A 21,696-nucleotide genomic window follows, 5' to 3' on the forward strand; every position below is an offset into this window, starting at 1 on the left:
TCCACCGCTGTGTTGGATACAGACACATTAAATTAGTAAAAATGTACAAGGAAAAATACAATGCATAATACAGGAGCGGGGGGGGGAGTGAGTTGCACCCACTTTGTGTTGACAGTCGGCTGCTGATCACCTGCTTTGATTTTTGTGGACATTGAATTTGCATTTCCCAGATGTTTTTATCTGACAAGTGTGTGTGTGTGTGTGTGTGTGTGTGTGTGTGTGTGTGTGTGTGTGTGTGTGCGTGTGTGCGTTTCTCATTCACTGTTGCTGAATAATGCAATACTGTGCACACAGGGGGGCACTTAAGAGAATCAGTTGATCGGGAATATTATTCCCAACTGATAACATTACAGGAGAATGAAAATGGGGGGGGAAATGCACTTGTCTCCTTTCCAATTCAGAAGTAACATCCTGCTAATTAAAAGTACGAGTGGCTGTGAACCAGCCTCCTCTCTGCCTGTGCAGGGTGGGGCTCTTTCTTTGCCATATTTTGCTGACACTCCCCCAGCTGCAGTAAAAAAAAAAAAAAATAATAATAATAAAATAAAAAAAATAAAAAAAATGCAGCGTTGAAGTGAGTTGTCAAATATAGAACCGGTCTCTGTCAGCATGTGCATCGTTTCGTGATCACATGAAGGTGTGAAGTCTTGCACTGCGTCTGCCACTGCCAAGCAACAGACATCAAAACCTGAAAGCAGGGCGCCGGCTGACTCGGATGAAAAAAACAAATGGGGGAAAAAAACAAAAAAACAAAAAACAAAAAAACACTCCCTGCCTCAGACAAAGATGAGATGAGGCGGCGCCGCTTCATCCTAACAAGACTCCTGAAATTCTTTTGTCGAGGCAACGCCGCCGTTTCTCCTCTGACTCAGAGATGGTTTTTTTTGGGGGGGGGGGTTGGTCCGGAGACTCTCGTCGCCGTTGTGAGGCGTCACAATTAGTGACGTCGCTCTCAAAAGTTATTTACGTTATCCAGGCAAGCGGCCAAAGGCCACGCAGACGCGTTTCTTCAAGGTGTGACGTGTCTGACGTGTCGCGCTCGCTCATTACTGTGAATGGAAGCCACAGGCAGGTGGAAGAAGCTGTCCCGCTCCTCTGCCTCTGGCTGCGTGATGTGTCGCCTCCCTCTTGTGGCACGCGGCGCTTAAAATCTCACCGTCTGCCTTCGCCATCACGCGCTGCCAGGTTCCCACTGAATCCGCCATATGCCGCAGCGGCCAGTTAAGCTTCGGAATCCCGCCCGCCGAACTTGGAAGAAATCATTTTAATAGTGAGTAAAGTCATAAAAGAGCTGCATTTGATCCATTTCTTCATTGTTTAAAGAGCTAAATACCACGGGATTTTGTTGTAACTTTGCTTTTGTTCGTTTTCAATTGACAGAGCACATTTTTCTACATATCCCATGATATGTTTTTTCCTCCTTAGAGGTGTCATCAAAACCCTGCATCCATCTGCTCCCGCTCCTGCCCTTCTGTTAAATCTTAGTCTGTAAAAATGCTCAGTTTTATCTTGCTGCTGCAAGCCAGGGCTTTGTTGGACCTGTCAGTGAAAATAAGGCTGTTACGAGGGCACAACGAACAAACACCTGGCTAAAGTTGTTGAGGCTACCTTGGGAGATGTATCAGCCTGTGCTCTTTGTGATGTCACAACAAAAGGGTCAGTGTCTGTAACCGCATGTTTTTTTTGTTTTTTTTTTTTTTTTTTTTTTTACCACATACTGTTTAAAAGAAGCAAAGGGTGGACTTCTTATATTGACAGGCTGCAGACATGGATTGTTTTTTTGTTTTTTTTTAAAAAAAAAACAACTCCATAGACATATTTGTATATGGAATTTAGCACAATTTCAAACCCTTAAAATAACACACACACGTGTGTGTGTGTGTGTGTGTGTGTGTGTGTGTGTGTGTGTGTGTGTGTATATACACATATATATATATATATGTATGTATATATATATACATATATATATATATATATATATATATATATATATATATATGATAAATTGTTGAATCAACACATGAGCATCCCAATTAAGCAGTGAGTGGGATCAGACAGGTTCCAAAGAATGTAAATAGCGGCATTCGTTACATCGACTGCATTACAAAAAAAACCCTTATGCATCAGTGTTGATGATGTCACTCATGTTGGTGCTTTAGGCGTAGCACACAGACAAAATGAATTGGCTTTAAAAAGAGCTCCAGCCAGAGGAGAAGAAAGCAGCTTTGGCAACACTTGAAAGTTGTATGAGACAAAGGAGATGCATCCCTATGGTAATGCATGTGTCTTTCTGTGTGTGTGTGTGTGCGTGTGTGTGCGTGTGCGTGTGTGTGTGTGCGCACGCGCAGAAAGAGATTTGGTCTCGCCTCAGGATGATCGGGCCGTTTCATGAAGGACTTTGCTGCAGATGGTTGTCTGCTGTGTTGGGTCTCGCCTTGATTCCTCCTGCCCTTGTCTATGACCCGATGTCATCCATCTCTGGTATATGTGGGGGGAGCAGAATCTGCAGCATCTCCTCGGCTGCAGCTTGTCCTTGGTGCAAAAAAACCCAGCGACAGGCAGGCCTGTCACACCAGGCTGTTCTTATTCACAGCTCTGGGTTATCGAATTAGACTTGGTTTTTAGGGTGCTAATGACCCTCATTACGGGCTCTGAAGAGGTATTAGCACTTCTCGACTTGAAAGCCGTCCTCCTGTTCCCACAGTCGGCCTCATTACGCAAGTTCGTTTATTTGTTACGGCTTTAGATTTTACATCTGTTGCACCACAGATTCCAACTCTTTGTTCTTAGGGAGCAGCAGGCTTGGGGTGGCTTTAGCCAGCCTTTAAAGTGCACCGCCCAGAGCTATTTGAATGATAAATTCTGCAGAGTCGTGTGACTAAACATTGTTTGAGACAAATGTTCCATGGGAGACAGATTATACACTGACTGATGATCTCATACGCTTTATAGGGGCAAAAAAAATGAAGTTACAGCGGGGTGATAAAACATTTATGGCGTGTTTGGAACACATCCCGTGATGTATTCGCCTCTGCAGTTTGGATGTGGAGCGCAGTGGAGGGGAAAAAAAAGAAAAAAAAAGCAGGAGGGCTTTTTGCTGCTCTCCGGAGAGCCCGAAGACAAAAGCTGGCTGCATCAAAACTTCAGTGAGGGAGGTGACAATGTGAACTGCGGAACTCTGCAAGTCTGAAAACTGCAGGCAGAGTGTGCAAAGATTCTGGCTCATGTTTGTCTGCCTCACCATTTCTCTGCTGACACCTAATGGCAGCAGCAATAAAGGCGGAAAAAAAGGGGGTGGGAGGAGGGGGGGGGGGGTAGATGCAGATTGCGTATTGATTTTGCACTCCTTTATTTTGTTAATCATCTATATGTCAATGCACCACTTCAGTTATGTGACGAAGGAGGTTTGGTATTGACGCTGTTCTCACCGTGAATGATAATCACCGGCTTCTCATTTGACATATACCTTCATTAAAGCAACGCGCAGTGCAAGGCTGCAGTAGGGATTCAGATCATTATTTATATCGACCGCAGGTACGTAGCCACAGTATCAATTAATAATCGCACTTCTATTGCACGAGCTGTAATTACAAATTGGTTGAACCTCCTGCTCTGAACACGCCATGTGTCTGAACTGGGATTTTGTTTACGGCGGAGGCAAAACAGGCTGCCCGTCTCTTCCAGTCAGGGTTAATTATTCAAGAATTCTCTCCACCAGTAACAGCAGGGGAGCATCGCGTTAGGCAGTCTTGTCTTTATTCCCTCAGAGAGTGCCAGAAGTTTAGAAGCTCTGCTTGACTGTGATTGAAATGCACAACTCGTCTGGCGCTTTTGAAACACAGCTGAACCAAAGTGTAGGACAAATATAAGGTGAGACAGGGGCTGGATGTGAAGGGCGACCAGTGGGCATCTTATCAGCGGCAACACTGATCGATTCGTATGACTATGAATGAGCTTTGTTATTTATGGGCAGTGACTCCATGTGTGAGTTTAGCAAATCACTCTTTGTGACATCACAGACAGACAGACAGACAGATAGATAGATAGATAGATAGATAGATAGATAGATAGATAGATAGATAGATAGATATAGACTTTATTGATCCCTTTGGGATGACTACCTCAGGGAAAATAACACTTCCAGCAGCAGTAGTAGCACACAGCAATGGGAAAAGAAATGTAAGCACACAGATTAAAAGAACCCTGAGCATTACTTTTTAAACCAGAATACTCCTTTCACTTTTCTGCTGTACAAATAACTTTTTTTTTTTTTTTGCAAACCACTTTTGTAACATCCACCATCCTGGTTTCCCTGTGAAACAACACAGATTTATGTTGTGCTCCCAACTCCTCACAAAGTGCAGAGAATAGCCGCGCTTTCAGGGGTCTTGTTTTGATAAAATTGACAACATCAACAGCATCAGTCACCAGATGCGAAAACATCACATTTTCTACCTGCCACACGGTAAAGGTGTTTGCCGTGGAGGTGCACCCCGCTTCAAGTGTGGCGTGAACGACACCATCAACAACAAAGAACAGTGGCCACCGCCGGACTTTTCGTCCCTGTCAAACATTTGTCCATCCTGTGTACCTGCGCAGCGTTTTTCTTAGGTACAACCTACTGGACACTTTTGTGAATTGTTCCGCCGTGGAAAAAGTTGCGACGTGAAAACATTAGTTCCCCCGGGCGCCCCATTCCCCCCCCCCCCCGCCCGGTGTTTCGCGCCACACACTTTGAGAAACAAGAGTTGTCTGAACTGAAGATGCAAAAAATAAAAAATAAAAAATAAAAGAAATTTTAAAAAAATTGCGCAATTGATTTGCAGTTTATTATAAAAAAATAAATAAATAAAAAACATTTTAAACAATAATTCCATATTACGTTTTGTGTAACAAATTGAATAGATTTTTGTACTTTTAATCGCTTTTTCGTTGTTTAGGCCGAAGGAAAATGTGATGCAATGTTACTGGGAGCACTGACATGAACATGTCCACGCAATTCTGGTTCTTCATCTTGCAATTTAGGAAGGATTTTTTTTCTTCTTGAATTACAAGGACATAACCCCACCCACTTCCTTATACGGCAACATTGCATCAGAATACCAACATCCGCAATATCCGGGTACGTCATCTTTACTCACCCGACCGGCGGCACCCGAAGAGCTGTCTGCGGGACACACAGCCGACACTACTAACACAACTTGTCTCTGAAAGTGGGGGTAACTTTTCCCTTGCTATGGCTGACCAGGCTGTCGTGGACAAAATGAGCGAACTGAAAGTGGGCGAGAAGAACAAGGTAAAGTTGAGAGTCTAGTTCGTTTAAATGGAATTAGTCAGCTAGCCTAGCTTGTAGCCAGATACATGCTGTCACTACGAGCGAGTCCTGTTTGCCAGCCGAGGGTGCATGCGTGTCATGGGAGCGAAATACGAGGTGACTGGAGTGGCGTAATCTTAAACATATCTGGGGACCGTCATTAATAACAGTTTCTGTTATGAAGCCGAGTATCAAACTGTGCAGTAAGAGCTAACAGCATGTGTCCTGCTAAAGAAAACCCCGACTCTTTCACTTTGACCAAACCAATGTTTCTTAAAACCTAATAATCAACTGGGAAGTCCGTGTGTTTACCGGTGTAGCCTTGTGCAACTGAGCAGTTTTGTCGTAGTTTCTGGTTGGTTATTCCTTATGATGCTATATTGCATGCAGTGGACAACTCACTTCCAGCACTAGTCCTCCCACAGTTGCAAATAAAGTAACATCTGCCGAAGATTCTGATTTCAAAGTCACAATTCTGCCCCTACACCCCCAGAGTTCTGAGATTGAAGGTTCGACCCTTTGAAACACAGGTTAAGCGTACTGGAATGTAGGGAGTGTCAGCGAATGAAGAAGTATTAGAGTAGACTGGTTAGATTATTGAAGATGGGTGGCAGAGCTGTGGATTTATGACCTGTTCTTTGAAGGCATTCAGTTTGCCTCTGGTCCATGTAGAGGACTGCTAGCTTAAACCTGAGTTACTGCACAGCCAGATACATTTGAGGCTCAACACTGTTGACAGACAGCTTCTGTTTTGGTTGTTGTTCACATGTGGTAGTGGATGACACTAAGAGTCAAGACTGAACTTGCCCACAACGCAGTTCAACAGCAGCTTTTTTCCTAAAAAACTAAAAAAAAAAAAAAAATCAGCCAATCAAATGGCTTTATCTGCCTATGGTTTTGTAACATCCTGGCTCGGCTTTGTAAGTATTTGCTTATCATGAATCCATGGTATTGTGCCATGTTGTGCTGAATGGCAGCATCTCTGCCAAGTGGTAAATAGTGGGAGTAAGTGGGGAAAGATACATGTACAGCTGCACGTTGCTGCTGAGAAAAGCTTCTCCCCAATTTAGTTTTTTAATAGACTCCTCAGATTTACTCAGGCCTTTTATCAAGGTTGTCTAGTGCGCTTCGGTCATATAGCTGTCATTGAGAATCATTGCACAAATGTTTTATTTTATTTATTTATTTATTTTACCTTTGCTTTGTTCCATGTAAAAAATGTATGTAAACTTGGCAGCTAATCAAACTGATAGATTTCCACATACTTTCTTTGGCCAGGGGGGAAATGAAGGTGGTAAAGAGGGCGGCAAGAAGAAAGGCAAAGGTGCTGCGGGGGACTCTGCTGGCAGGGTGGAGGTAAGGCCACTAAATAAGATACCATGTACTTTATTTTCCGGCATAGGGAAGTTTTCTCCCCTGGACTCTGCAGCGGTGCCATAAAATGCCTTTACAACCACTGTGACGACCGACAATACATCATTAGCCATACCATCACCAACAATGACACAGCACTATTGCACTTGTTCCATAACAAACACATACATACATGATACATGCGTGAAAACATCCCAAACAGCCAGATGTCACTGTAAATGCTTTGGAGGCTTGGCAGCCTTTATGATGAGCATTATTATTTATTTATTTTCCTTTGCTGCTCAGCTGTCACCACCGCCCCAGTACATCGATGAGCGTCTCGATTTGTACAAGACGCTCAAAGCGGAGCACGACGCCCTGATGGCCGAGAGGGCTGCAAGCAGCAGCGTCCCCATCAAGGTGACCCTGCCCGACGGGAAGGTGGTGGATGCTTTGTCCTGGAAGACCACCCCGTACGAGGTGGCCAGCGGCATCAGGTGGGTGAGAAGAAGGCAAAATGTAAAAGTTTTCTGTTGCAGCCGTCGTCGCAGCAGTTTTTCCAACAAATAATGTGTGCAAGTCATAACAACAGCGTCAGTCATTCCTTTGATTTCCTTCAATGCTTCTTTGCGGCCGTCTTATTTACCCATGTTGCCAGTGTTTACGCCCAGAACGCTTGATGAAGAATATTTTTGTGCCTTCTCTCCAGCCAAGGACTCGCTGACAACACAGTGATTGCAAAAGTGAACAACAGCGTGTGGGACCTTGACCGACCCCTGGAGGAAGACTGCAGCCTGCAATTGCTGAAATTTGACGATGAAGAGGCTCAAGCAGTACGTCAACCGTCTTCCCCATGTTCCCCCCGGGACGCCACTGTCATTATTTAGTCCCTGCAGTTGCAAATAGAGTAGAAATGATGAATTATGACGATGAAATGAAGGGTTTACTTCTGAATTAGCTGCTGATGTTTAGTTTCGGTTCACACTCTTGGCAGCAGAGACCAACTAAAATATGATCACTGGTTCACGTTCTTACCCCCCCACCCCCCACACCGGCAGGTGTACTGGCATTCCAGTGCCCACATCCTGGGAGAAGCCATGGAGAGGGTGTATGGAGGATGCCTCTGCTACGGCCCCCCCATTGAGAGTGGCTTCTACTATGACATGTTCCTGGACAACGAGTGAGTCCCAGTGCAGATCTGTGGGTCAATGCATTGTCGTCAGTCAGTCTCATTTGCAAATGCAGTTGCGATTTGCAGGTGTTGCCATTGAATGGTGAAAAAAAATGTCCCGTCACCAACCTTGACGTCTCTGGAGCGATGCTTTCGAAATGCCCTCAGACGCCCTCATAATGTTTTACTCCCTCTCTGTATTTCTACTTGACCTTTGCTTGAAGTGGATGCGTTTGCCCCGGCTTCCAGCAGCGCGAGAGCATGAAGAGCGCTGTCTAATTAATTCAACAATCTTCTTAACCAACTCCTTTTATGCTAATAGCATCCCAGGGAGCTTTTATTTTGTTTTTTTAACTTTTCCAAAGCCTGGAAGCCAAGGACGCTGTCTGTTTGTTTGCAGAGGGCTTAGGTTATCAGTTTGTGAAAGTCAAAGACTCAAGTAGGAGGACAAAACTGATGGTGTCCACAGTGCCAAATCCAAACTCTGTCCGAGTGAACTCGGCCCTCAAGACGTCAGGAGGCTGCTCGTGCTGTTGGCCTCACCTGTCGGTGTTTCCTCGCAGGGGCGTGTCCAGCAACGACTTCCCCTGTCTGGAGACCCTGTGCAAGAAAATCATGAAGGAGAAGCAACCGTTTGAGAGGCTGGAGATCAAGAAGGAGACGTTGCTGGAGATGTTCAAGGTATCCCAGAGCTCTCAATTCAAAGGTGACGTCAAGCTTGCGCTGTTTGATTGAGAGAAGTGAAACACGCGTCCTCCTCTCGACAGTACAACAAGTTCAAGTGCCGCATCCTGAACGAGAAGGTCACCACCCCCACCACCACCGTCTACAGGTGAGGCCACCGCGGCTGTGGCTTTCTGCGCTGCTAGCAACAGATGTTGTATTTTCTGCCCCGTCAAAGGAGACAATGTTGTGAATTGTAGGTGCGGCCCGTTGATCGACTTGTGTCGGGGGCCACATGTGAGGCACACTGGCAAAATCAAGGCACTGAAGATCCACAAGGTGAGCCCTCAGAGTGTCGGCTGCGCAGTTCACTTCAAGGTCCCTCTGTGGGAGGAAAACCAGGAGTTGTGCGTTGGGCCGTGTTCCAAATGTGGCTACCGCAGACATATTTGTCCCCGTTTCCAGAGCAGAAGCACTCGTTGTGTCAGTCTCTGGGGGGGGTGCGATGCACCCAAAGGAACCGTGGAAACTAACATTGTCCCTGCCGTCTGTCTGTCTGTCTGTGTGTGTGCAAGAACTCATCCACATACTGGGAAGGGAAGGCGGACATGGAAACCCTCCAGAGAATCTACGGGATCTCGTTCCCTGACTCCAAAATGCTGAAGGAGTGGGAAAAGTTCCAGGAGGAGGCCAAGAACCGCGATCACCGCAAACTAGGACGGGTATGAACCCAGAGAGTCGGGGGCGGGGGGTGCAGTGGGTCAGCAGTGGTTATAAATCAGGGCCAAAATGTGTGGTGGTGTTTTTTTTTTTTCTCTTAATGTGAAGGGAGAGCCAGACTTTGTTGTCGACCTTGACCTTGCTGTTCCAGGTCACTGTTGGTCTGCACCGGCAAGCCAAGCAAGATATTAACACGGACTGAACCCTCACAGACGGGCCGCTGCTGCTGAGCCGCTGCATTGTTCCAAACCTGTTTGTCCTGAACCGCTCCTCTATCTAATATTCAACACAGATTGTTTGTCGTCATCCAGGAACAGGATCTGTTCTTCTTCCATGACCTCAGCCCCGGGAGCTGCTTCTTCCTGCCCAAAGGCGCCTACATCTACAACACCCTGGTCGACTTCATCCGAGTGAGTGGAGGAGGCCGGAGCGCCTGAGAAGAGAGGGACTCGGTCGTGAAGCGGGAAGTGGCAGGGAGAGATTTTAATCAAGGGAGGGAAGTGTTTTAGTTTCCGCTTCATTACTGCTGCCTCCCTGCGTTCACTTGAATTTTGATGACCGCGTAAAAATCCTTCAGCGTGCTTACGTTGAATCTTGGTTGGGGAAAGATTTGGTCTTGAGAACTAAATAGAAAAGATGATGAAGTTAAGGCAAGCAGTTAAATATATTGTGGAAATGTACAAAATGTACAAAAATCTGTTGTTTTCAAACATGCAGACAGTGATTGGTAGATTATTGGTAGCAAACCACCACAATTGTAAAACTCCGATTGGATCACCAGCAGTGAGGAAATGTTGAGTTGATTCTTGGACAGTAAGTAAGGCGCCGCACACTGAAGGGAGCAGTTTGCAGAATTACTGCGTGAAGCAGACTTAAAAGCCCGCAGAGCTTTAACGGCGCCCCCTGCAGTTGAGCTGGACTGCAGAGCCTCGTGACATGACGACACCTTCTCGCCGACTGTCCGCAGAGCGAGTACAGGAAGAGGGGCTTCCAGGAGGTGGTGACGCCCAACATCTACAACAGCAAGCTGTGGCAGACCTCAGGACACTGGCAGCACTACAGCGAGAACATGTTCTCCTTCGAGGTGGAGAAGGAGACCTTCGCCCTGAAGCCCATGAACTGCCCGGGCCACTGGTGAGACCTCCATCCCTGCCTCCATCCCTGCCTCCATCCCTCCTGACTATATATGTGGAAAAGTCTGGGGTCACTCACTCATTTCTGCATTGAACTCCATTATAACTAATAAACAATCTACTGGAATGCTCGTATTTCACCGCCGCCACCTGCCCCAGTTTGCTCATCAGCTCGACACAGCGGAGCGATTCTCTCTCTCTCTCTCTCTCTCTCTCACTCTCCCTCTCTCTCTCTAGTGTTTTCTATTGTTAAACGACCCGTTTTATTTGGCTGGCGAACGCTGCATTGCAGCGTGAAAGCGGCAGAGAGCATCTCCCGACGTCCTGGTCCGCTGCTCCGACCCCCCCCACCCCCCCACCCCAGCCATCCCCTCCAAATACAAATTGAACTTGCGCGAAAACACAATTTGTGGAGGCGCTCCCGCCTAACTCAAGTATCGATCGCCCTTAATGGTGCCGTCGAAGCCTTCAATTATTTATTTGTTTGTTTGCTTGCATGGTAACTGAGATGAAAGTGGCTAACGATGTGTGCGTCTGTCGGACCGCAGCCTGATGTTTGATCACCGGCCGCGCTCCTGGAGGGAGTTGCCGCTGCGCATGGCCGACTTCGGCGTCCTGCACCGCAACGAGCTGTCGGGGGCGCTGACGGGCCTGACCCGCGTCCGCCGCTTCCAGCAGGACGACGCCCACATCTTCTGCACCATGGACCAGGTGAGCCGGAGCTCAAACTGCCGTACGGCACCGTACGACTTCCATTCATCAGTCAGTCCAATAGAAGAAGGTGTTGGTTTGCATTTTTCTCCCCCCGCTGCAAGTTTGAACCTGCTTGTACTCAGATCTATCTATCTATCTGTCTGTCTGTCTGTCTGTCTGTCTGTCTGTGCTTCCATCCATCCTATCGATTTGTTTTTCAGTGTTTTTCTCAGGGACTCTGGCGTTCTTACATTTTTCAAGCCTGTTTTATGGACCAATCAAAGTCTCCGTGTAGAAGAAGAGATTTTCCACCCTAAAATGCATTTCCATCAGATTGTTTCCCTTCAAGGGAGAACAGTCGGCACCAGCCTTGCTTGCTGCCCCTCTGGTTTAAGCTCTGCCTTTGTAGAATAAATGTCAGGCACTTCAAGGTTCCCTGGACCTTTGACTGGTTGTTTCAGCTGCCAGACAGCACAAGTAAAAAAAAACAAATATAGAAAAGAGATTAAAAAAACAAACAAACAAAAAAACCTTGTAATGTAAAAAAAAAATAAGTATTTACTTAACAATTAAAAAAATATATATATATATTTACTTAAAAAAGTAAATGTACAGAAACTGTATTAAACTCAGTATTTTGGAAGAAACAAGAAATTTGCATAATGTTTATTTTTTTTCATTTTCAGTGAAACACTGGTTGTTGTTTTTTTTTGGTTTTTTTTGGAAGGTCCAGACAGATGATCCATATTCCCTTTAATTCCGTCTTTTCCCAGATCGAGTCAGAGATCAAAGGCTGCCTGGACTTCCTGCGAACCGTGTACACCGTGTTTGGCTTCACCTTCAAACTCAACCTGTCCACCAGGCCCGAGAAGTTCCTGGGAGAGCCCGAAGTGTGGGACCAGGCTGAGAAGGTAGTGCGAGGGAGTGTTGGGCGCGAGCGGCTGATCCCTGATATCATCATCCGCACCAAAAGCCTCTTCACAGGCAGCAGAATGTGTGGCTTTTTAATGAGACTCTCACTCTGCCGTCTGATGTGCAGCGGAGATGTTTGCTCGTCTCCAGCGATTCTCCGTCTGACGCCGCTGCCGTCTTCCTTTGCCGTCGAATCAAAATGATCTCCCTTTGGATCGGCTCGCAATTTTACCTCCGGTTTCTTTCCTTATTTTCACAAAGGATCAGGTTACGTTTTAATGTCACTACAAGCACGAGTTAAATACTGTGTGATAGTGTGATCAGGCCGAAACACTTTGAGCATCCATCCCAGACGACTCGATAACACATTGCTTGGTGGAAGCGACAACTTTTCCTTACTGCCGACCTCTTTATGTCACACTTGCAACTCCTTCTAAGGAACCCTTCCTCGGTCGCAGCGTGGCCTTACGTAACACTGCTGCAGCAAGGCAACTGTAAAATGCACGACACCCAGAAGCACCGAACAGAAATATTACAGTTCAAACACGGATTTATTTCACTTTGGTCAGGTCAGCGTTCTGTCCCTAATTAGGAAGAGCGTCGGCTCCAGTTGCAGTATTTATATATTTATATACGCTTTCCCTGCGATTGAATAGAGAAGCAAACTAAAAGAAAAAAAGGAAGATAAAGCAAAGCGAGGCTTCCTATTGGTCAATGTGCAGTTCACCTTGGCAACACAACACAAACTTCTCTTTTCATTGAATTTATTTTTTGCTGGTCCTTGAAATTCCAACAGAACTTTAAACTCTTTGTTTCTGCAGCAACTGGAGAACAGCCTGAACGAGTTTGGGGAGAAGTGGGTCCTGAACCCCGGCGACGGAGCCTTCTACGGACCAAAGGCAAGTCACGTGACCCACGTAGCCGCCGCTCGGCGTCTTGACTGCGATTCGCCGCCGCTCATCGTCCGCGGGTCTTCTTTGCAGATCGACATTGAGATCAAGGACGCCATCGGCCGCTACCACCAGTGCGCCACCATCCAGCTGGACTTCCAGCTCCCCATCCGCTTTAACCTCACCTTCGTCAGGTTTGCCGCCCACTTCATCCAAACGGTCAGAGAGTGGTGGAGTCACTGGAGATGATAACCAGCCTCCTTCCTCCTTCCTCCTTCCTCCGCAGCCACGACGGTGACGACAAGAAGCGGCCGGTGATCATCCACAGAGCCATCCTGGGCTCGGTGGAGAGGATGATGGCCATTCTGACTGAGAACTACGGAGGGAAATGGTTCGCCACCGCTCCGCCCCTCTTCATCGCCCTACCCCCCCACCCCCACGCTGCTCACTCGCTCAGCCAAAATGTGCCGTGTTTGCTTTCAGGCCGCTGTGGCTCTCCCCACGCCAGGTGATGGTCGTCCCTGTGGGACCGACGTGCGACGAGTACGCCGAGAAGGTAAACACGGACACCTGTTTGTTGTGTCTTTTCGGTTGTCGGACCGTCGATCGATTCTCACTGCGCCGAGAGAGTGAGGTTTTCTCAGCCAAAGTTAAGCACAAAGCTTTTTGCTCACCTGTGCACATTTAGAAGTGGAAGCTCTGGCGACGGTGAACAGACCGTGTCGGCATGCAAGAACTAGAAATAATAAAATATCTGACATGGAGATCACTACATGAACATGTTTTGGATACATTTTTTTTTCTCTTTCATTTCAGTAAAAACACAAAAAACAACTGAGGTCAGGACTGAATTTTGATTTTCAACGTGTGTGTGTGTGTGTCAGGTGAAGCAGGAGTTCCACAACAGCGGCTTCATGACTGACGTGGACGTGGACCCCGGCTGCACCCTCAACAAGAAGATCAGGAACGCTCAGCTGGCTCAGTACAACTTCATCCTGGGTGAGTCTCTTCACTTCCCGTCCGTCCGTCCGTCCGTCCGTCACTCTGCCTCCATCTCACGAGTCCTGTCCTCGTCTCCTCAGTGCTGGGCGAGAAGGAGAAGACTAGCAACACCGTCAACGTGCGCACGCGCGACAACAAAGTGCACGGCGAGCGCACGGTGGAGGAGTGCGTCGAGCGCCTGAAACAACTGCGGAGCTGCCGGAGCCGGAACGCCGAGGAGGAATTCTGAAGACGCTGCGTGTTGTCGCCTCAGGAAGGGTCGCGTGGTTCAAGTCAGACGCGGGTCAACGGCGGCGCCTCGTCTCTGCTTCCTTTTGATAATGCAAAAAAATTCAACAACTCTCTCGTTTATAATTTTTTTGGTTGTCATGTCATTAATAATGTAGCGCTATTTGTCTGCATCACTCTTGCTGATACAAAAATCAAAGTGATAGTTGATGAACGACACCGCTTAAAAAAAGAACAAGAACAAAACATCTCAAATGTTTTCTGTATCCAATCAACTGTTTGAAAAAAAAGGGGGGTGGGGGGGGTGGTTTGTAACTGTCTTAACCATTTGTATCCATGGTCTTCAGGAGGTTGTGTCTGAGATGCAACTTTGATAAATAAATGATGGATTATCGACTTGTGCCTTGCAGTTCCTTCGCTGTAGTTAGGGAAATTTTTAGCTGCTGCAAATATTGATACGTGCATGTACCTCGACTTTCAAGTTTAAAGGGCCGTATAAAGAAAAAGGTTGAAGTAATCTCAGTATTTATTCATGCGTGCCCCTTTTTTTTATCCAGCTTTAGAGCCGGAGGACGAGAGATGAAAGCAGTGAGGTTTTTATGATCGTTATTACTTTTTTTTTTTATTATCTACTATTGTTATTTACCTCTCACCAGGCTTCCTATTGGCTCTTGCAAAAAAAAAGGCTTCTTATTGGTTCATGGAAAACAAAGCTTCCTGTATGCTCATGTAAAAGAAGGCGTCCTATTGGCTCTTAAATCAAGGCTTTCTTTTCCCTCGTTAAAAATGAAGCTTAAATGAAGTTTCTAATAATATTTGGATTCTCGGAAACCTTACAAATGTAATGGGGCCTCTGGCTTACACACGTTACATAAGGATAAATCAAAGGTACATGTTACCTATAAACAATAATAATAATAATCCTGCCAGCTGTACATACAGCCACAAACACTCTTGGATAAATACCTGAGAATTGTGAGCCGTCTGCTGGAAACACAAACTTTGAGGTCTCAGAGAGAAAGGATGCCTGTTGGCACACAGATGAGAGGGATAAACACAAGACATGAAAGTGATTCTTTTGTTAGATGTGTTGAGGAGCAAGTTGCTTCTGTTATAAAAAAAAATAAATGTTTGCCTCCACAACACACGGTGCGGTTTAGAAAAGCCCAGTTGGACTTACCTTGTGGTAAGAACATGAAATCGACAGATAGTTCTAGAGAAGAGACATCTGGGTGTGAAGCAGAAAGGTTCCTCATCATTTTTATTCTCATCAGCTTCTCCGTCGAGTGTCTCAGTGAAAGGAAGTGCCAGATGCTTCGAAATATCACATGGCAGCGAACCAGACCAGAACCTTTCCCTTCAGTGAGGAAACATGCAGCCAAACCTTGTTGAGCCAATGTATTTATTTCCCTTTACATTTTTTAAATACAAAAAAATGGTCAAATGTCACTGGGTTTCAGTGTAAAGTCTTGCTTTGATTTTTGGGACTTTAGAGTTGAAACACTTAAATTCTGAAGTCTTCACTGACTTTTCTGCGAGTTTTTAAACTGTTCAGTTCAAAGGTTTATTGTTATAGATAAAGAGATGGCACTGTTTTAATAAAAGCTGTGTGCATGTGTTACTCATTTGTCAATTTCAATTAAAGAAAATTATTATTATTATTATCATTATTATTATTGTTATTATTATTATTATTATTATTATTACTATTATTTGGGAAGTGATTTTGAACATTTTTTTTTCAAAACTCTTATTTCTCTGCGCGTCTGTGGAAACGGCACTATATCAGATGTGACCACAAGGTGGAACAGCTGAACCAGAAACTTGTGCAGAGGGGAGGAGGGAGAGGAAGGAGGTGAGGCGGTGGTGGGGGAGCAGTGGGGGAGCGAATGTCAGTGGAGTGTGGGAGAGGAAAACATTTTGATAAGGGGTTAATGAAAAAGTCAATGGAGTGAGAGTGTCAACAGACGGAGCGAGGCAGCCAGAAACCTCCTGGGACTGAAGTCGGCTGCTGATCCTCCCTCAGCTCCTCGCGCGCTGCTGGCTCCTTCCTGTATGCCTCACTGGCAGCCTGGCCGCGAAGGGTCAGGATGCTTCAGTGAGCTGAGCAAACTTCTTCTGTCTGTGAGCGCACGCGGCATTTCACACCGCTGGTTCTCATGTTCCCACGGCTGTAGCGAGAGGAGGTTCAGGGAGCAGCGGGAAGAGAGAGAACCGGGAGAGAGCCGACACACGATGGAGGATCGCCCATGGAAGGGCTTGGATGCTCCCAAATGGCTCTTTAGATAAGGCCCTGATTAAACTCTAGAGTTAAGGTTACGGAATATTAAGCCTAACCCTAACCCTCACTCCAGCCTCAACCCTAACCCTAACCCTCACTCCAGCCTCTACCCTAACCCTAACCCTCACTCCAGCCTCAACCCTAACCCTAACCCTAGCTTCAGCCTTATTTCAATGCAAGTCTATGGGGTGAAATTTCAACTTTGTCCTAGAGACATGGGGCCACTTGCTCTTTCATCAGGAGCCCCCAAGAAGCGCCCACAGCAAATTTGGGGCTTCTAGTACTTGAGGAACCCTAACCCTAACCCTAACCCTAACCCTAGCTTCAGCCTTATTTCAATGCAAGTCTATGGGGTGAAATTCCAACTTTGTCCTATAGACATGGGGCCACTTGCTCTTTCATCAGGAGCCCCCAAGAAGCGCCCACAGCAAATTTGGGGCTTCTAGTACTTGAGGAACCCTAACCCTAACCTTAACCCTAACCCTAACCCTAACCCTAGGTTCAACCTTATTTCAATGCAAGTCTATGGGGTGAAATTCCAACTTTGTCCTATAGACATGGGGCCACTTGCTCTTTCATCAGGAGCCCCCAAGAAGCGCCCACAGCAAATTTGGGGCTTCTAGTACTTGAGGAACCCTAACCCTAACCTTAACCCTAACCCTAACCCTAACCCTAGCTTCAGCCTTATTTCAATGCAAGTCTATGGGGTGAAATTTCAACTCTGTCCTAGAGACATGGGGCCACTTGCTCTTTCATCAGGAGCCCCCAAGAAGCGCCCACAGCAAATTTGGGGCTTCTAGTACTTGAGGAACCCTAACCCTAACCCTAACCCTAGCTTCAGCCTTATATCAATGCAAGTCTATGGGGTGAAATTTCAACTTTGTCCTAGAGACATGGGGCCACTTGCTCTTTCATCAGGAGCCCCCAAGAAGCGCCCACAGCAAATTTGGGGCTTCTAGTACTTGAGGAACCCTAAACCTAACCTTAACCCTAACCCTAACCCTAACCCTAGGTTCAACCTTATTTCAATGCAAGTCTTTGGGGTGAAATTTCAACTTTGTCCTATAGACATGGGGCCACTTGCTCTTTCATCAGGAGCCCCCAAGAAGCGCCCACAGCAAATTTGGGGCTTCTAGTACTTGAGGAACCCTAACCCTAACCCTAACCCTAACCCTAACCCTAGCTTCAGCCTTATTTCAATGCAAGTCTATGGGGTGAAATTTCAACTTTGTCCTAGAGACATGGGGCCACTTGCTCTTTCATCAGGAGCCCCCAAGAAGCGCCCACAGCAAATTTGGGGCTTCTAGTACTTGAGGAACCCTAACCCTAACCCTAACCCTAACCCTAGCTTCAGCCTTATTTCAATGCAAGTCTATGGGGTGAAATTTCAACTTTGTCCTAGAGACATGGGGCCACTTGCTCTTTCATCAGGAGCCCCCAAGAAGCGCCCACAGCAAATTTGGGGCTTCTAGTACTTGAGGAACCCTAACCCTAACCCTAACCCTAGCTTCAGCCTTATATCAATGCAAGTCTATGGGGTGAAATTTCAACTTTGTCCTAGAGACATGGGGCCACTTGCTCTTTCATCAGGAGCCCCCAAGAAGCGCCCACAGCAAATTTGGGGCTTCTAGTACTTGAGGAACCCTAACCCTAACCTTAACCCTAACCCTAACCCTAACCCTAGGTTCAACCTTATTTCAATGCAAGTCTATGGGGTGAAATTCCAACTTTGTCCTATAGACATGGGGCCACTTGCTCTTTCATCAGGAGCCCCCAAGAAGCGCCCACAGCAAATTTGGGGCTTCTAGTACTTGAGGAACCCTAACCCTAACCCTAACCCTAACCCTAGCTTCAGCCTTATTTCAATGCAAGTCTATGGGGTGAAATTTCAACTTTGTCCTAGAGACATGGGGCCACTTGCTCTTTCATCAGGAGCCCCCAAGAAGCGCCCACAGCAAATTTGGGGCTTCTAGTACTTGAGGAACCCTAACCCTAACCCTAACCCTAGCTTCAGCCTTATTTCAATGCAAGTCTATGGGGTGAAATTTCAACTTTGTCCTAGAGACATGGGGCCACTTGCTCTTTCATCAGGAGCCCCCAAGAAGCGCCCACAGCAAATTTGGGGCTTCTAGTACTTGAGGAACCCTAACCCTAACCTTAACCCTAACCCTAACCCTAACCCTAGCTTCAACCTTATTTCAATGCAAGTCTATGGGGTGAAATTCCAACTTTGTCCTAGAGACATGGGGCCACTTGCTCTTTCATCAGGAGCCCCCAAGAAGCGCCCACAGCAAATTTGGGGCTTCTAGTACTTGAGGAACCCTAACCCTAACCTTAACCCTAACCCTAACCCTAACCCTAGCTTCAACCTTATTTCAATGCAAGTCTATGGGGTGAAATTCCAACTTTGTCCTAGAGACATGGGGCCACTTGCTCTTTCATCAGGAGCCCCCAAGAAGCGCCCACAGCAAATTTGGGGCTTCTAGTACTTGAGGAACCCTAACCCTAACCCTAACCCTAACCCTAGCTTCAGCCTTATTTCAATGCAAGTCTATGGGGTGAAATTTCAACTTTGTCCTAGAGACATGGGGCCACTTGCTCTTTCATCAGGAGCCCCCAAGAAGCGCCCACAGCAAATTTGGGGCTTCTAGTACTTGAGGAACCCTAACCCTAACCCTAACCCTAACCCTAGCTTCAGCCTTATTTCAATGCAAGTCTATGGGGTGAAATTTCAACTTTGTCCGAGAGACATGGGGCCACTTGCTCTTTCATCAGGAGCCCCCAAGAAGCGCCCACAGCAAATTTGGGGCTTCTAGTACTTGAGGAACTCTAACCCTAACCCTAACCCTAACCTTAACCCTAACCCTAGCTTCAGCCTTATTTCAATGCAAGTCTATGGGGTGAAATTTCAACTTTGTCCTAGAGACATGGGGCCACTTGCTCTTTCATCAGGAGCCCCCAAGAAGCGCCCACAGCAAATTTGGGGCTTCTAGTACTTGAGGAACCCTAACCCTAACCCTAACCCTAACCCTAACCCTAACCCTAGCTTCAGCCTTATTTCAATGCAAGTCCATGGGGTGAAATTCCAACTTTGTCCTAGAGACATGGGGCCACTTGCTCTTTCATCAGGAGCCCCCAAGAAGCGCCCACAGCAAATTTGGGGCTTCTAGTACTTGAGGAACCCTAACCCTAACCCTAACCCTAACCCTAGCTTCAGCCTTATTTCAATGCAAGTCTATGGGGTGAAATTTCAACTTTGTCCTAGAGACATGGGGCCACTTGCTCTTTCATCAGGAGCCCCCAAGAAGCGCCCACAGCAAATTTGGGGCTTCTAGTACTTGAGGAACCCTAACCCTAACCCTAACCCTAACCCTAACTTCAGCCTTATTTCAATGCAAGTCTATGGGGTGAAATTTCAACTTTGTCCGAGAGACATGGGGCCACTTGCTCTTTCATCAGGAGCCCCCAAGAAGCGCCCACAGCAAATTTGGGGCTTCTAGTACTTGAGGAGAAGCCCCAAATTTGCTCTGGGCGCTTCTTGGGGGCTCCTGATGAAAGAGCAAGTGGCCCCATGTTCACTCCAGCCTCTACCCTAACCCTAACCCTCACTCCAGCCTCAACCCTAACCCCAACCCTCACCATTTAACAGTCATCTGTGTGAGGTTTGGGCTGATCTAGAACTTAACCCCTCCCCCCCGTCTCTTTGAGTTAAAAAAACAACAACAAACATCTGTCACAGTAAGGCTTCCAGCAGTCTGTGCTACCTGTCCTGATGAGGTGTTTGGTTACACACACACACACACACACACACACACACACACACACACACACACACACACACACACACACACACACACACACCAGCTCCACCATTATCCACAAATGATCCACAAATACTACGGAACTCTAAATTATGGTCGGCTTCTTGTTATTCCAGTTTTACTTCTGAAAACCAAGCTGCCTTCCTTAATATCATAACGTGAACCAAATTACAAGCTCCTAATTGGGAGCTTTTTCATCTTCAGCATGGACTCGCTGGCATTTGGCGGGCCGGTACGCCGCCGTTACGACCTTTTCCTTCTCATCACTAAAGTACGACCTCGGCTCTTCACTCTGCAGTCGCAGCTGTTTAACAGCGCTGAACAGCCAACGCAATTCTACAAGTGAAGACCGCAGTCGTCCTCTCAGTTTACTGGCTTAGTATTTTATTGTGCTTCAGCCGTAGCTTCAGGTACCACGTTTAATCAATTACATTGATCTACATGTAGCTAATGCAATAGAAATAATAATAATAATAATAATAATAATAATAATAATAATAATAATAATGATGATGATAATAAGCCTGGCGCTCCTCCTCATTTGGTGATGCAATATTCTGCAGCCTATGAGCAGTTGACCCTCGGGTCAAATACTAGGATCACTCTAGAGTTCCCTTGTGTTCCTTTCATGGCGACTGAAAAGCTGTATTTAAAGCGGAGTCATAAAAATAAAAACTCTTCTCCTCCTCCTTCTTCTCTTACCCAGCCAACATAAACTGTTACCCACAGTTTCCACCACCTTGGACCAGCAAAGCCGACACAAGAAAACAGTTGGGGCAAAAGTTATGAGCAGCTCTCGGCCTTCAACAAATGACGTCCTCCAGAGGAGCTAAATTGCTGCCATGAATAAGACGTTCTCTCCCCCCCCCAACACACACATCTCCACGAACACTTACACTCACTTAATTGCGTGCAGGCTCTGACTGATCCCTGAGCACTTCCACGTCTTAGCTGCCGGTGTTTGCCGTGAATTCCTCCCCTCTCACCTCACCCTGGCTCAGGCTCAGCCTCTTCCACGTACGCAGGCCTTCCAGATGTCGATGCTGGAAGTCGTCCAACAAAGGAGGCTCCTTTCTTTCTTTCTTTATTTTTTTTTCGGGTGGCGTGCATGGTTGTTATTTATCTAAATTGTATTTTTCTACCCAACTGCATATTTATTTCCTCCTCCCCCTCGGGTACTTCCTGCTCTCAGAGGTAGTTTACTCGTGCCCTGAAAGGTTTTTGTCTCCTTTTTTTTTTTGAAGGGCAGGATCGGCTTTGCCAGCAAAAACGCACAATTCACCCGGGGGCCGACGTGGCCAATGGAGTTGAAGTTGACAGCTGCATAAATCACGGGGCGCGCGGTGCTAATAGGTGGCGGTATATAAAAAAATCAAGTGGGGGGGACCACCCATGCTGCGGTGCGGGGCAGGAGCGAGAGCATCATATCTAGCACGCGGTGACTGTACGGCCATCTGAAACACTTAACCCCGGAGCCCGCTCCCCTCCGGGGGCTCTCCCAGCAACACAGGAAGG

The 21,696-nt window shown here is 46.7% G+C and overlaps 1 protein-coding gene across 2 annotated transcripts; it reads left to right on the top strand.

Annotated features, from left to right (window-relative positions):
* The first annotated feature begins 5,128 nt into the window (after positions 1-5,128).
* tars1 (threonyl-tRNA synthetase 1) lies at positions 5,129-14,475 on the top strand. 2 transcript variants are annotated; one of them, XM_076033377.1, is made up of 19 exons: positions 5,129-5,296; positions 6,593-6,670; positions 6,974-7,164; positions 7,377-7,500; positions 7,726-7,847; positions 8,402-8,519; positions 8,606-8,670; positions 8,762-8,840; positions 9,077-9,223; positions 9,533-9,631; positions 10,189-10,355; positions 10,903-11,065; positions 11,821-11,958; positions 12,781-12,858; positions 12,943-13,043; positions 13,136-13,240; positions 13,333-13,405; positions 13,734-13,848; positions 13,932-14,475. In XM_076033377.1, the coding sequence occupies exons 1-19, from the start codon at positions 5,237-5,239 to the stop codon at positions 14,078-14,080; spliced, it is 2,172 nt and encodes a 723-aa protein (XP_075889492.1). In that variant the 5' UTR covers positions 5,129-5,236; the 3' UTR covers positions 14,081-14,475. The 2 variants fall into 2 exon arrangements, with proteins under 2 accessions (XP_075889492.1, XP_075889493.1); XM_076033378.1 differs by lacking the exon at positions 5,129-5,296 and adding an exon at positions 6,177-6,234.
* Positions 14,476-21,696: the final 7,221 nt, after the last annotated feature.

This window comes from Nelusetta ayraudi, unplaced genomic scaffold, assembly GCF_046127955.1.
Source record: "Nelusetta ayraudi isolate G7.1 ecotype Tasmania unplaced genomic scaffold, CSIRO-AGI_Nayr_v1 ptg000041l, whole genome shotgun sequence".
Classification (NCBI taxonomy): domain Eukaryota; kingdom Metazoa; phylum Chordata; class Actinopteri; order Tetraodontiformes; family Monacanthidae; genus Nelusetta; species Nelusetta ayraudi.